This window comes from Bufo bufo, chromosome 4 (genome assembly GCF_905171765.1).
Source record: "Bufo bufo chromosome 4, aBufBuf1.1, whole genome shotgun sequence".
NCBI classification, from domain to species: Eukaryota; Metazoa; Chordata; class Amphibia; order Anura; family Bufonidae; genus Bufo; species Bufo bufo.
In genome coordinates this window covers 376,265,343-376,279,166 of record NC_053392.1, presented here as the reverse complement: position 1 = coordinate 376,279,166, position 13,824 = coordinate 376,265,343, and the positions used below count along the sequence as shown (strand labels likewise).

Here is a 13,824-nt window from a genome sequence, read left to right as displayed (position 1 = left end):
CCACGATATACAGTTTTCCCCATAAGTTAAAGAACTTGTCACTTACTTAGAGGGATAAAGCTGAGGCGAGTACTGGTGTGCTGATCTTGGACTGTAGCCACTGCTTGTTATTACTGTAAAACATAAAACACGCTTACAAAACTTAGTACCATAAATAACTTGCATTCACGCTCTAACAGCTTTAGCATAGATCATAAATGCTGACAAAATGAGTTATTCGAGTGTAAAATAGGACTACAAAGTGTGGAAGTATTTGGTACGGAACTAAATATACATCTTGGCAACAGCAATTATTTGGGGGCCTGCTCTGCAAAAGAATGCTTATGCCCTAGGAACTAAAAATAAGTGTCCTGCGGTTATAGGTAACATCTCACTCTTCGCATGCATTGGTTAAAAAAGTATATAGATATAAGAAAAGTGCTGATCCCACAGGCCTCAAAGTCACCTGGTTAGTTCAGAGCCGTATAACAAGCATCCATTCTAATTAGAGAGTACTAACTGTGTAGCATGCAAGTTTGGACTTTAGGTTCAGCATCATCGACTTGCTGCAGTTCATCATCTTCTCGACATGGCATCCCAAATCTTTAGCTTACATAGACTAACTCCAAACTAAGTGCAAAAGTTTTTTTTTTCTTATGCTCAACCATCTGTCTCTATCAAGACAGATGTATGCCAAATATACATTCAGCATAATGGTGAACCCATCCCATCATCGGAAATCCATAAAGAAAACATACAGGGTAAGGCTAGGCTAAGTGATCATGTTTCACTTTCAAAATGATTAATGCTTGAGACTCTTAGTGTAGCAAACGTGTGTTAAATCCAATTATGTTCAGTTGGTTTTCAAAAAGGAAATAAATTCTAATTATCAACAAAAATCCAAATAAATGAAAATGCTAAATTAATAAATTTAGCAGCACTTAATGTAGAGACTGTATAGCAATCACTTTTATGTCTCTGTGTTAAATATTTGCAATTGGGGCAGCATCTGCCATCCAGGTAAACTGGGGCACCACGGGAATGGCTTTTCATTCACTATAGATGGAAGCTCCAGCAAAAAATAATCTATAATGATAGTTATACAAAATCACAGACCACTATGAGCCATATTCTGCAATTAGATACTCTAAACCATTTAAAAGAATGTCCTTGGGAGAGTTCACATCAGCATTATTTTTCCGTTCTTCTGATCTGTCAGAAGAGCAGAAAAATAAAGAAATAAAAAACGATCCTGTAAGAAAAATGGATTCCGTGCTTCAGTTATGCACATTTTGCATCCTTTTGAGCCATTGCTGTCTGAGATCCATTATTTTATCCTGCATTCGGTACTTTTTTCCTATCTAAAAAAAACAGATCTCAGATGTGAATGGCTCAAACGAATGCCAAATGCGCATAACTGATGCACAGGATCAGTTTTTTTTACAGGATCTGTTCTTTTTTTTACTTTATTTTTTTGTCCTTCTGATGGCTCAGAAAAATAAAAAAATAACGGTGATGTGAACTCTCCCTAACTCCAATTATACAAAAACCTGTCGGTCACAAATTGCTGGTGGTTGGCACAGGGCAGAAGTAGTTTGTTCACATCTTTAGAATTGTGTTTTTTTTTAACTGAAACATTATTTTTTACTATATTACTATACTAACTTATTCTTGTAACATTTACATTTCTTGGCTTCACATTTAACATACAGATGTAGCAGGGGTAACACACAAAATCTTAACTCAAATTTCTTAACTCATCACATTATCTTGAAACCAAAGCCATTGAAAAGCAATTGCATAACACATTTAGTTACATTTATTTTAGATAACCCGTCTCATAAAGCATTTGTGTTAACCCTACTACATCCGTATTATATAGTGCATTAACACAGGTATAAGCATTACTGACTTATGTTCTTCCTGTTTTTTTTTTCCTTTCTTTAACCCCTTAAGGACTCAGCCCTATTTCACCTTAAGGACTTGGCCATTTTTTGCTAATCTGACCAGTGTCACTTTAAGTGCTGATAACTTTAAAACGCTTTGACTTATCCAGGCCATTCTGAGATTGTTTTTTCGTCACATATTGTACTTCATGACACTGGTAAAATGAAGTAAAAAAAATAATTTTAAATTATAAAAAAATACAAAATTTAACAAAAATTTGTAACAAATTTCAAATTTTCAAGTTTCAATTTCTCTTCTTCTATAATACATAGTAATACCTCCAAAAATAGTTATTACTTTACATTCCCCATATGTCTACTTCATGTTTGGATCATTTTGGGAATGATATTTTATTTTTTGGGGATGTTACAAGGCTTAGAAGTTTAGAAGCAAATCTTGGAATTTTTCAGAAATTTTCAAAAACCCAATTTTTAGGGACCAGTTCAGGTCTGAAGTCACTTTACGGGGCTTACATAATAGAAACCACCCAAAAATGACCACATCCTATAAACTACACCCCTCAAGGTATTTATAACTGATTTTACAAACTTTGTTAACCCTTTAGGTGTTCCACAAGAATTCATGGAAAATAGAGATACAATTTCAAAATTTAACTTTTTGGGCAGATTTTCCATTTTAATAATTTTTTTCCAGTTACAAAGCAAGGGTTAATAGCCAAACCAAACTCAATATTTATGGCCCTGATTCTGTAGTTTACAGAAACACCCCATATGTGGTCGTAAACCACTGAACGGGCACACAGCAGGGCGCAGAAGGAAAGGAATGCCATACGGTATTTGGAAGGCAGATTTTGCTGGACTGGTTTTTTTGACACCATGTCCCATTTGAAGCCCCCTGATGCACCCCTAGAGTAGAAACTCCAAAAAAGTGACCCCATCTAAGAAACTACACCCTCAAGGCATTCAAAACTGATTTTACAAACATCGTTAACCCTTTAGGTGTTCCACAAAATTAATGGAAAATAGAGATACAATTTCAAAATGTCACTTTTTTGGCAGATTTTCCATTTTAATAATTTTTTTCCGGTTACAAAGCAAGGGTTAACAGCCAAACCAAACTCAATATTTATGGCCCTGATTCTGTAGTTTACAGAAACACCCCATATGTGGTCGTAAACCGCTGTACGGGCACATGACAGGGCGCAGAAGGAAAGGAATACCATCGGTTTTTGGAAGGCAGATTTTGCTGGACTGTTTTTTTTGACACCATGTCCCATTTGAAGCCCCCCTGATGCACCCCTAGAGTAGAAACTCCAAAAAAGTGGCCCCATTTTAGAAACTACGGGATAGGGTGGCAGTATTGTTGGTACTAGTTTAGGGTACATATGATTTTTGGTTGCTCTATACACTTTTTGTGAGGCAAGAAAACAAGAAATAGCTGTTTTGGCACCGTTTTTATTTTTTGTTATTTACAACATTCATCTGACAGGTTAGATCATGTGATATTTTTATAGACCAGGTTGTCACGGATGCGGCGATACCTAATATGTATACTTTTTTTTATTTATGTAAGTTTTACACAATGATTTCATTTTTGAAGCAAAAAAAATCATGTTTTAGTGTTTCCATAGTCTGAGAGCCATAATTTTTTCAGTTTTTTAGCGATTACCTTGGGTAGGGTATGATTTTTGCGGGATGAGATGACGGTTTTATTGGCACTATTTTGGGGTGCGTGTGACTTTTTGATCGCTTGCTATTACACTTTTTGTGATGTAAGGTGACAAAAAATGTTTTATTTAGCACAGTTTTTATTTTACATTTTTTACGGTGTTCATCTGAGGGGTTAGGTCATGTGATATTTTCATAGAGCCGGTCGATACGGACGTGGCGATACTTAATATGTATACTTTTATTTTTTTTATGTAAGTTTTACACAATAATATCATTTTTGAAACAAAAAAAATCATCGTTTAGTGTCTTCATATTCTGAGAGCCATAGTTTTTTCAGTTTTTTGGGCGATTATCTTAGGTAGGGTCTCATTTTTGGGTGAATTTTGAGGGATGAGATGACGGTTTGATTGGCACTATTTTGGGGTGCAATTGCCTTTTTGATCGCTTGCTGTTGTACTTTTTGTGATGTAAGGTGACAAAAGAATGGTTTATTTAGCACAGTTTTTTTTTTTTTTTTTTACGGTGTTCATCTGAGGGGTTAGGTCATGTGATATGTTTATAGAGCCGGTCGATACGGACGCGGCGATACCTAATATGTATACTTCTGTATTGGAATGCATTGGGTGTATGAGTTATACTGTGTATTACTCATACAGCTTCCTGTCTGTGAGATCCATGGGGCTGGATCTCACAGGCTCTTCACCGGAAGGCAGTGCAATGTCTTCTTTAGACATCGCGCTGCCTTCCATGCCATCGGGTCCCCCCCCACAGCCCCATGGGGACCCGATGGCACCTCCGCCAGCCGCCGCCGCACAATAAAAAGCCGCAAACCGCAGGTCTGAATTGACCTGCAGTTTGCGGCGAACGCCGACATGGGGGGGTTCACGAGACCCCCCTGGCATTTAGCCTAGGTGCCTGATCAATGATTTGAGCAGGCACCAGGTTCCGATCACCGCCCGCCGGGCAGCGGTGATCGGAACTATACATGACGTGCCGGTACGTCATGGGTCCCTAAGGGGTTAAAAGCTATGTACACCTTTAGGGGCATTTTTCTATTATGATTGCATTTTACTCATTTTGGGCTAAAAATATTTTTTTCAATCGGTCTTTATTAAAATTGTTCATCCGTTTATGAGAAACCAGTCTGTTTGCAAGCTGTATTTTTCTGTTTTCTTTGAATCACGTCATCCTACAACTTATGTAGAGCTCTTATCTTTGATCTTCTAACCTCATAAAGTCATATTCATCAGTTTGATAAGAATTGAGCTATAATGAATGTTTATGAGGTCAGGAAATCAGAGTTAAGAGCTCTACATGGTCATCAGTCGATGGGATTCAAAGAAAAACTATAGGTCAGATGAGTCTGACAGTGGCTGATTCTCCTCTCTCCATTGAAAACAGATGCTTTTTTAAAGTAATTTAAGTCTTATCTTTATCTCTTCTGTTAATATAACATTGCACTGATAGTAAACAAGAGGGATAAGCAAACTTTTGCTTTTAAGTTCGGCGTGCAAGTTATGGTCTGTAGTAGTGGAATCCATAACGGAATTCTGAGATATCCCGAAACTTGTATGCCGACCTTGTAAAGAGAAGTTCGCTCAACACTAGTGAACAATAATCTCTTTTTTGATTAAGGTTTATCTACCATTGCCTCTATTGGTTCTGGTGATCATGCAACTGATCACATGATTGGCAGGAACCTGGTATAGAATGGCAGCAGCACAGCGCTAGCAAAAATTCTTCATCACAAACACTACTTTTACAGTATGTTAATTAAAATGGCATAACTTTCAAGTATTTGTCATAGGATTTTTTACAAGCTCTTTTGTTGGCATTTTTTTGTCTTGTAACATTTTGAACATTTGCAACAGAGAAGCCATTGACCCCCAAATTAAATCACTATATAAATGCCAAAAATCTAAATCCTTTATATGTAGACTTTACAATATTTTGTCATAGACTTTAAAGTAACATTTCTTGTGCACTGCTCCACTATATCTCCTGACCCTTAATACTGACTCAATTTAAATTAAACATATATCAAAATACTGTATATGTTAAATAATGGCAGACAAAACAGAAAATCTATTTCTAGTATTACTGTATATAATTACTAGCATAGCAAGAATTTAAAATCCCATAAGGTATTTGCTGTTTACAAAACATAAGCCCAATATTTGTGGATAAAAATGTAAATGGTAATAATTATGGAAAAAACACTATAAAAAACCATTGTTACAAAAAAGTAATAGCCGTTGAACTAACATAAAATGTGTCTGATCCTAAAGGATCCAAATACCCTGGAATTAACTAGTTAGATTGGAATTGATAAAGGATACTGACAAACCCACCAATTCGGGTATTTTACTTGTTTGAATGTTATTGTTTGATAGTGGTGTTGTACTGTACTTCATAGAATTTATGGTGTTGCCATAAGTAAATCAATATGTGGTCTCTCTGCTCTATAGTAGTACAATCACTGCAGCATAAAACAAATATTTTTCTTAGTTAGCAGTATTATAAAGAAAATAAAACTTTAAGGTCCTTTAGTGGAAGGTTTTTGATTGTGATTTCATAGCATGTGTCTCTGACTTACATGTGACCCTCAAAAGATACCATAGATTTCTATGGTTCATATTGCACCTGATTTATTTTATTTTTATGCTATTATTGGATACCTTACGAGTCGACCCAAGACAGAAAAAAAAAAATGCAAGAAGCTTTACTGGTTGCTCTTTAGGTAAGTTTTCTTCCCTAGGAGCAAGCTTTAGGCTTCCTTCACACATAGTATTCTTCATATTGTTTTGTGTGCTGCTTTTTTTATGATTTTTTTTACCTTTATTATTGTAATATTTTAAAAAGGTGTGCCTTTCGCCCGTTATTCAACTGTAATAGAGATGCCAAAGGAAAAAAGTCCTGAAAATACACCATACTTAGAACATGCTGGGGAAGATTTATCAAACTGTTGTAAAGTAGAACTGATTAGTTGCCCAATCAGATACCACCTTTCATTTTTGACAGCTCTTTTGGAAGATGAAAGGTGAAATCTGATTGTTTGCTATGGGCAACTAAGCCAGTTCTACTTTACACCAGTTTGATAAATCTCCCGGCTGTGTTTTGACAAAAAAAGCCAAAAACTCTAAGGTCCTGATTTATAAAGACCGATGTGTGCTATGCAGGTCTTGATAGGGCCTGCGCTGCCAGAGGAGGTATGTAATTTATAACCAGTCACAAGCCTTATCATGAACTATATGCCTCCTTTGGCAATCTATTCGCCATCCTGAAATCTAGTACAGATTTCAGTCAATATTTATGCCTATTTCTGGCATAAATAATGATGATTGTGTTGGCTCACATCCCACCCTCGCCATGGCCACTTTAAGAAAATGGGAAGGGCAACATAAAAATGCTAGTTGCGACTAAAAAAAGTTAAAATGGCATTTAAAAAATGTCAAGGTTTTTTTTACTTTTTAACACCAAAAAAGACATAGGGGAATTATACATTTCCTCCCTTAAAAGAAGGCTTTTGTCTGTAGTGAATTTCAAATTTCACTTTAGTCTTTAATGCAACATCCAGACACAAAAAAAGCTAAAAAAAATCCTGCAATAATTGTTGAAAGGGGCAAAAAGGCAAAAAAATTAAAAAAAAATACTAAACATAAAACCAACCTAAAACTACAACCTCTGCATGGCACATCACTCAGTGTTACCAACATAGTTTTTTTTATCATATTTATGGTTAACTTCATTGACAGCCAATTTTTTTTTAGACATTTTCATAAAATTAAAATGAATGAAAAATATGATACACGATATGTCAATAGCTTGGAATACTAATATGATGGCAATTATAATCGCAATAATCTGTACAAAAACCTCCAGCTTCAGAAAATTCACTGATCAATATTGTATCAATATTTTATGAAGCACCAGCTAGGGTATAGACTGTAAATGTATGGCCAGTTGACAACCTTAAAGGGCATCTGTCAGAGGGTTTGTAAGTATGAATCCGGCTGACTTGTTATATGTGAACTTGGCAGCTGAAGGCATCTGTGTTGGCCGGATGTTCATATGTGCCCTGAAATTATGTTTAAAAATATGCAAATGAGCCTCCAGGAGCAGAATGGGCGTTGGCGTTACACCTAGAAGCTCAGCTCTCTTTGCAACTACAGTGCCCTTTGCACTTTGACAGGGCCAGTCATTGAAAATGAAATAACACCTGGTCCTGTCAATCAAAGTACAGAGAGTGCAGCAGTTGCAGAGAGAGCTGACTCTCTAGGAGTAATGAAAACACCTTGTTGCTCCTAAAGGCTCATTTGCATATATTTAAACATCATGTTTCTCAGCAATGCGGTCACATATAAAAATGGGACCAACACAGATGCCTTGAGCTGCCAAGAGCACATGCAACAGGTCAGACAGTTTCATAGGTACAAATATGCTGACAGATGCCTAGGCTACTTTCACACTAGCGTTTTGGCTTTCTGTTGTCTGTCATGGGCTCTCACAAGCGGTCCAAAACTGATCAGTTTTGCCCTAATGCATTCTGAATGGAAAAGGATCCACTCAGAATGCATCAGTTTCCCTCCGTTCAGTCACCATTCCGCTCTGGAGGCGGTCACCAAAGCGCTGCCTGCAAAGTTTTGCTGTCTGCTTGACGAAGCGCCTGACACAATAGAAAACGGATCCATCCCCCATTGACTTTCAATGGTGTTCAAGATAGATCCGTCATGGCTATATAAGACATAATACGACCGGATACATTCATGACGGATGCATGCTGTTGTATTATTGTAATGGAAGCGTTTTTGAAGATCCATGACGGAACATGATGGGTTTTCCTCACCCATTAATTGATATTGTGTACATACAACTAACATTGCATCCATTTGCCTAATTTGGAAATTATAAATAAAATAGACTCCCTTTTTATCAATACCACTCCCTGTATATAAATGATAGAGATGGTTTAAAATCTGCAACAACATAGTGTGTCTGTCCTTCTCTAGACAAATCCATTAATTTCATGAAGCCACTAATCACTGTTAATTTCTTTTAATAATACCTAGTGTCTCTTTTTATTGATATTTTTTTTACCTTGAGTCTATGGTTTATGACTTATGTTTACTTTTTTATTTTTTGTGGTAATCAATCTATAGATTTGAGGATTGTGCATTATACCGTACATGGACTTGCAATATTCTTGAATATATAAGGTCTAGTAAATGTAACCTATTTATGGAAACTGCTTGCAAGAAACCAATAGTGCAAAATCCCATAAATTTTATATATATATATATATATATATATATATACACACACACTCACCTAAAGAATTATTAGGAACACCTGTTCTATTTCTCATTAATGCAATTATCTAGTCAACCAATCACATGGCAGTTGCTTCAATGCATTTAGGGGGGTGGTCCTGGTCAAGACAATCTCCTGAACTCCAAACTGAATGTCAGAATGGGAAAGAAAGGTGATTTAAGCAATTTTGAGCGTGGCATGGTTGTTGGTGCCAGACGGGCCGGTCTGAGTATTTCACAATCTGCTCAGTTACTGGGATTTTCACGCACAACCATTTTTAGGGTTTACAAAGAATGGTGTGAAAAGGGAAAAACATCCAGTATGCGGCAGTCCTGTGGGCAAAAATGCCTAGAGGTCAGAGGAGAATGGGCCGACTGATTCAAGCAGATAGAAGAGCAACGTTGACTGAAATAACCACTCGTTACAACCGAGGTATGCAGCAAAGCATTTGTGAAGCCACAACACGCACAACCTTGAGGCGGATGGGCTACAACAGCAGAAGACCCCACCGGGTACCACTCATCTCCACTACAAATAGGAAAAAGAGGCTACAATTTGCACAAGCTCACCAAAATTGGACTGTTGAAGACTGGAAAAATGTTGCCTGGTCTGATGAGTCTCGATTTCTGTTGAGACATTCAAATGGTAGAGTCCGAATTTGGCGTAAACAGAATGAGAACATGTATCCATCCTCTGATGGCTACTTCCAGCAGGATAATGCACCATGTCACAAAGCTCGAATAATTTCAAACTGGTTTCTTGAACATGATAATGAGTTCACTGTACTAAAATGGCCCCCACAGTCACCAGATCTCAACCCAATAGAGCATCTTTGGGATGTGGTGGAACGGGAGCTTCGTGCCCTGGATGTGCATCCCTCAAATCTCCATCAACTGCAAGATGCTATCCTATCAATATGGGCCAACATTTCTAAAGAATGCTATCAGCCCCTTGTTGAATCAATGCCACGTAGAATTAAGGCAGTTCTGAAGGCAAAAGGGGGTCCAACACCGTATTAGTATGGTGTTCCTAATAATTCTTTAGGTGAGTGTGTATATATATATATATATATATATATACACACACACACAGAACATGAGACATTTTCCATTCTCACTAAATTACTAGTACTATTATTAGTACTATTACTATTATTACTATTTTGTACTATTCTGTATTTAGACTAATCATAAATTTATCAAATTAATTCGGTAGTTGTATACTTTCATTATTCAATAATTATATCCATTAATTTGTTACATATTAATTATACGGACTGTATGGGCATTCCATTTATGGAATGGGCATTCCTGCTTAAAAGATGGCAGATGCTACTAGCATTTGGGAGGCATCGTGGGGTCACTGTGTTCAATACATACATTAGTTTTTTACGCATTTGCTACTGTACTTTGTCTTTCCTCCATATGTCTGGTCTGTACTGGCATCAGCGGGCAACCCAAGCGCCATGTTAGTAATTAGCATGTGTAATTCATTATCATTAAGTGTGGCACTACACAGAGCACTCATCTCCCACCTACACTCATTACCTCACGAGGAAACCGCGGAGTGAATCATACAGGGGTCTGAGTTGCAACTTGGTCTGTATTGATATTATAACTCTTGTCCTGGCTTATATTAGTTTCTCTTATGGTTTTACATTAGACATTTCTTGTGGCATAGCCATAGCTATATCTATTATCTATTGGGAGTGCAACATCAGTATATATATATATATATATATATATATTTTTTTTTTTAGCTACAATCAGTGTATGGATTCATGATTGGTTTATATAGTTTTCATACTTATACTATAATGAATTATTTTTGTTATTTTTCAACTCATGTTCCTTATGAGATTAAACATCTATTAAAAAAAAGTGCATACATCCTTCATGTAATGGGTTATTTGCATAATAATAGAATTAATAAACATGTGCAATTTATTGGTTTATTTAATATATAAATATATACAAGCCAAGAATATATATAGGCGTTTGATTATTGGTGGTGTTTCTTGGATATATAGAGCTCTATCTAATGTTTAGGTATTGATTCAATGTGCTATAACAGCCCTACAAGTAACATACATATTGAGAAAATCTGGCAGTTGTGCCAGATCATTATAATTCAAAATTATTTTATTGAGCTAATATTATGTAGACTATATTTCTCTACTTTATCATGTTGTTATTAGGTGTTTAATTTCTAAACTGTCTCTATCTTGTCTCATATGTTTATATTTTAGAACTTCCTCCTTTTCAAATCTCTGACCTTCAAAGGAGACCTCTATTCTCAGGTCTCCCTTCCTCTTAGTCATCTTCTTAGAAACCATCAATTATTTTGTTACTGCCTGTCAGTATGTAACCTTTTTTTTTTTTCTTCATTTTTCCCGGAATGTTCATATCTACTAATCTATACACTGCACATATTTATATATATATCTTGTGATTTATTAATTTCATGATATATCAATGATATATTGATTTAAAAAAAAAAAAATCATTTAGATTAGAACTTGATGGTAGCAACATATCTTAAAAAAGTTCGAACTTGGGCAACAAAAGGCTGGGAAAGTAAGTGGTAATAATAAAAAAACAGCTGGAGGAGAAATTTGCTATTAAGGTAGTATAAAAAAAAAAAAAAAGCATGCCGAGTCTCTCGGAAACAAAGATGGGCAGAGGTTCACCAGATTGCAAAAAACTGCTTCTAAATATTGTGGAACATTTCAGAAAAATGTTTATCTGCGTTAAATTGTGAAGACTTACAGTAGATAAGATCTTAAATAGTTTCAGAGATTCTAGAGAAATATATGTGCGCAAGGGACAAGCCTGACTGCGCAGGCTCAGGAATACTTCCAGAAATCATTGTCTGTGAACACAGTTTGCCATGCAATCCACAAATGCAAGTAAAAGCTGCATCATGCAAAGAAGCCATATGTCAACACAATTCAGAAATGTTATTGACTTCTCTGGGCTAAAGCTGATTTAAAATGAACTGAGGCAAAATAGTAAACTGTTCTGTGGGCAGATAAATCAAAATTTTTAATTATTTTTGGAAACCACGGATGCTGTGTCATGTGGACTCAAGTTGAGAAGGACCATCCAGCTTATTATCAGCTCACAGTTCAAAAGCTCATATCTCCGATGGTATGGGATTGCATTAGTGCCTATGGCATGGGCAGCCTAAACATCTGGAATGGCACTATCAATGTTGAACAGTATACAGAGGTTTTAGAGCAACATATTGTATGCTCTCATCCAGACAATGTGTCTTTCATGGAAGGCCTATTACAGCAATTTTAGCATTGCTAAACCACATATTGCATCCATCATAACAGCATGGTTTCTAAGAAGAAGTGCAATGGTAGACACAGCCCAGTCTCAACATCTTTGAGATATGTTGAGGCTATCAATTTCTAAATGTGTTTTTTTTTTTTTTTTCATTAAATGTTAAAATATCTCACTTTCAACATCTGATAGTGTTCTATGATATTGTGAATCAAATGTGGGGGCTATGAGATTTGTAAATAATTTCATTCTCTTTTTATTTACATTTATTTACATTTTACAGAGCGCAGGGGCGTAGCTATTGGGGGTGCAGAAGTAGCAGTCGCTACTAGGCCCAGGAGCCTGAGAGGGCCCCAGAGACCCTTGTGCCACATAGGAAGACATCAGTACTAGAGAAAGTGCATGCTAGTCAAGTTACAGCTCTGGCTAGAGGGAAGGGGTTAGGTCAACAATTTGGCTATGTGCTTCCCTGCCCCTGGCCACAAAGCACTGAGGGAAGGGGGTCCCAAGCTGAACTCTTGCAACAGGGCCCATGAGCCTTTAGCTACACCCCTGACACAGCTACACAACTTTTTTTTAATTGGGGTTGTGTATCTATATATCGTATTTTTCACCCTATAAGATGCACCTGCCCATAAGACGCACCTAGGTTTTTGAGGAGGAAAATAAGAAAAAAAATATTTTGAACCAAAAGGTGTGCTTTTGGTGGGTTTTGAACTAATGGTGGTCTGTGGATGACACTATTATGGGGGATCTGTTGAGGACACTGTTATGGGGGATCTGTGGGTGACACTGTTATGGGGGATCTGTGGGTGACACTGTTATGGGGGATCTGTGGGTGACACTGTTATGGGGGATCTGTGGGTGACACTGTTATGGGAGATCTGTGGGTGACACTGTTATGGGGGATCTGTGGGTGACACTGTTATGGGGGATCTGTGGGTGACACTGTTATGGGGGATCTGTGGGTGACACAGTTATGGAAATCTTTGGATGGCTCTTATTGGGGTTTCTGGATGACACTGTTATATGGATCTGTGGATGACACTGTCATGGGGGGGGATCTGTGGATGACACATATATAGCATCTTATGCTATGTGTCATCCACAGATCCCCTCCATAACAGTGTCCCTGTAGGGTGAATGACCCCCAATACAGGGGGTGGGGGTCGCATCTGGTTTTATAATGACAGCGCGGCCCGTGCAGTGACTGTATTCTACTACACGGGCCCCGCTCACTGTATGTAATCTTATCTATAATTGTAGGCATTGTTAATATATAAAAATTCAGGGCAATCAGCGCCTGTATTACTTACAAGCGCTCAGTAGCAGAGAGGAGGGAGGAGGCAGGCCAGGAGGACGGGCACTGGCAGCGGGAGTCACTATGTCATGCGCCCACGCCGCCTGCTTCATTCATAAAGTGGGCGGCGCAGGCGCATGACGTAGTGACTCACGCTGCCAGCGCCCGTCCTCCCGGCCTGCCTCCCCCCTCCTCTCTGCTACTGAGCGCTTGTAAGTAATACAGGTGCTGATTACTCAGAATTTTTATATATTAATAATGCCTACAATTATAGATAAGATTATATACAGTGAGTGGGGCCTGTGTAGTAGAATACAGTCACTGCACGGGCCCCGCTGTCATTATAAAACCAGATGCCGGCCCCCAG

General features: G+C 37.5%; 1 protein-coding gene across 12 annotated transcripts in view; it reads right to left on the bottom strand.

Annotated features, from left to right (window-relative positions):
• Positions 1-13,824, bottom strand: part of EYA4 (EYA transcriptional coactivator and phosphatase 4) — a 390,423-nt gene that overhangs the window by 139,769 nt on the left and 236,830 nt on the right. For all 12 annotated transcript variants that reach the window (XM_040429159.1, XM_040429165.1, XM_040429163.1 and 9 more), the window contains one exon: positions 47-113. In XM_040429159.1, the coding sequence (XP_040285093.1) occupies positions 47-113 (67 nt within the window). The remainder of the gene's footprint in view (positions 1-46; positions 114-13,824) is intronic.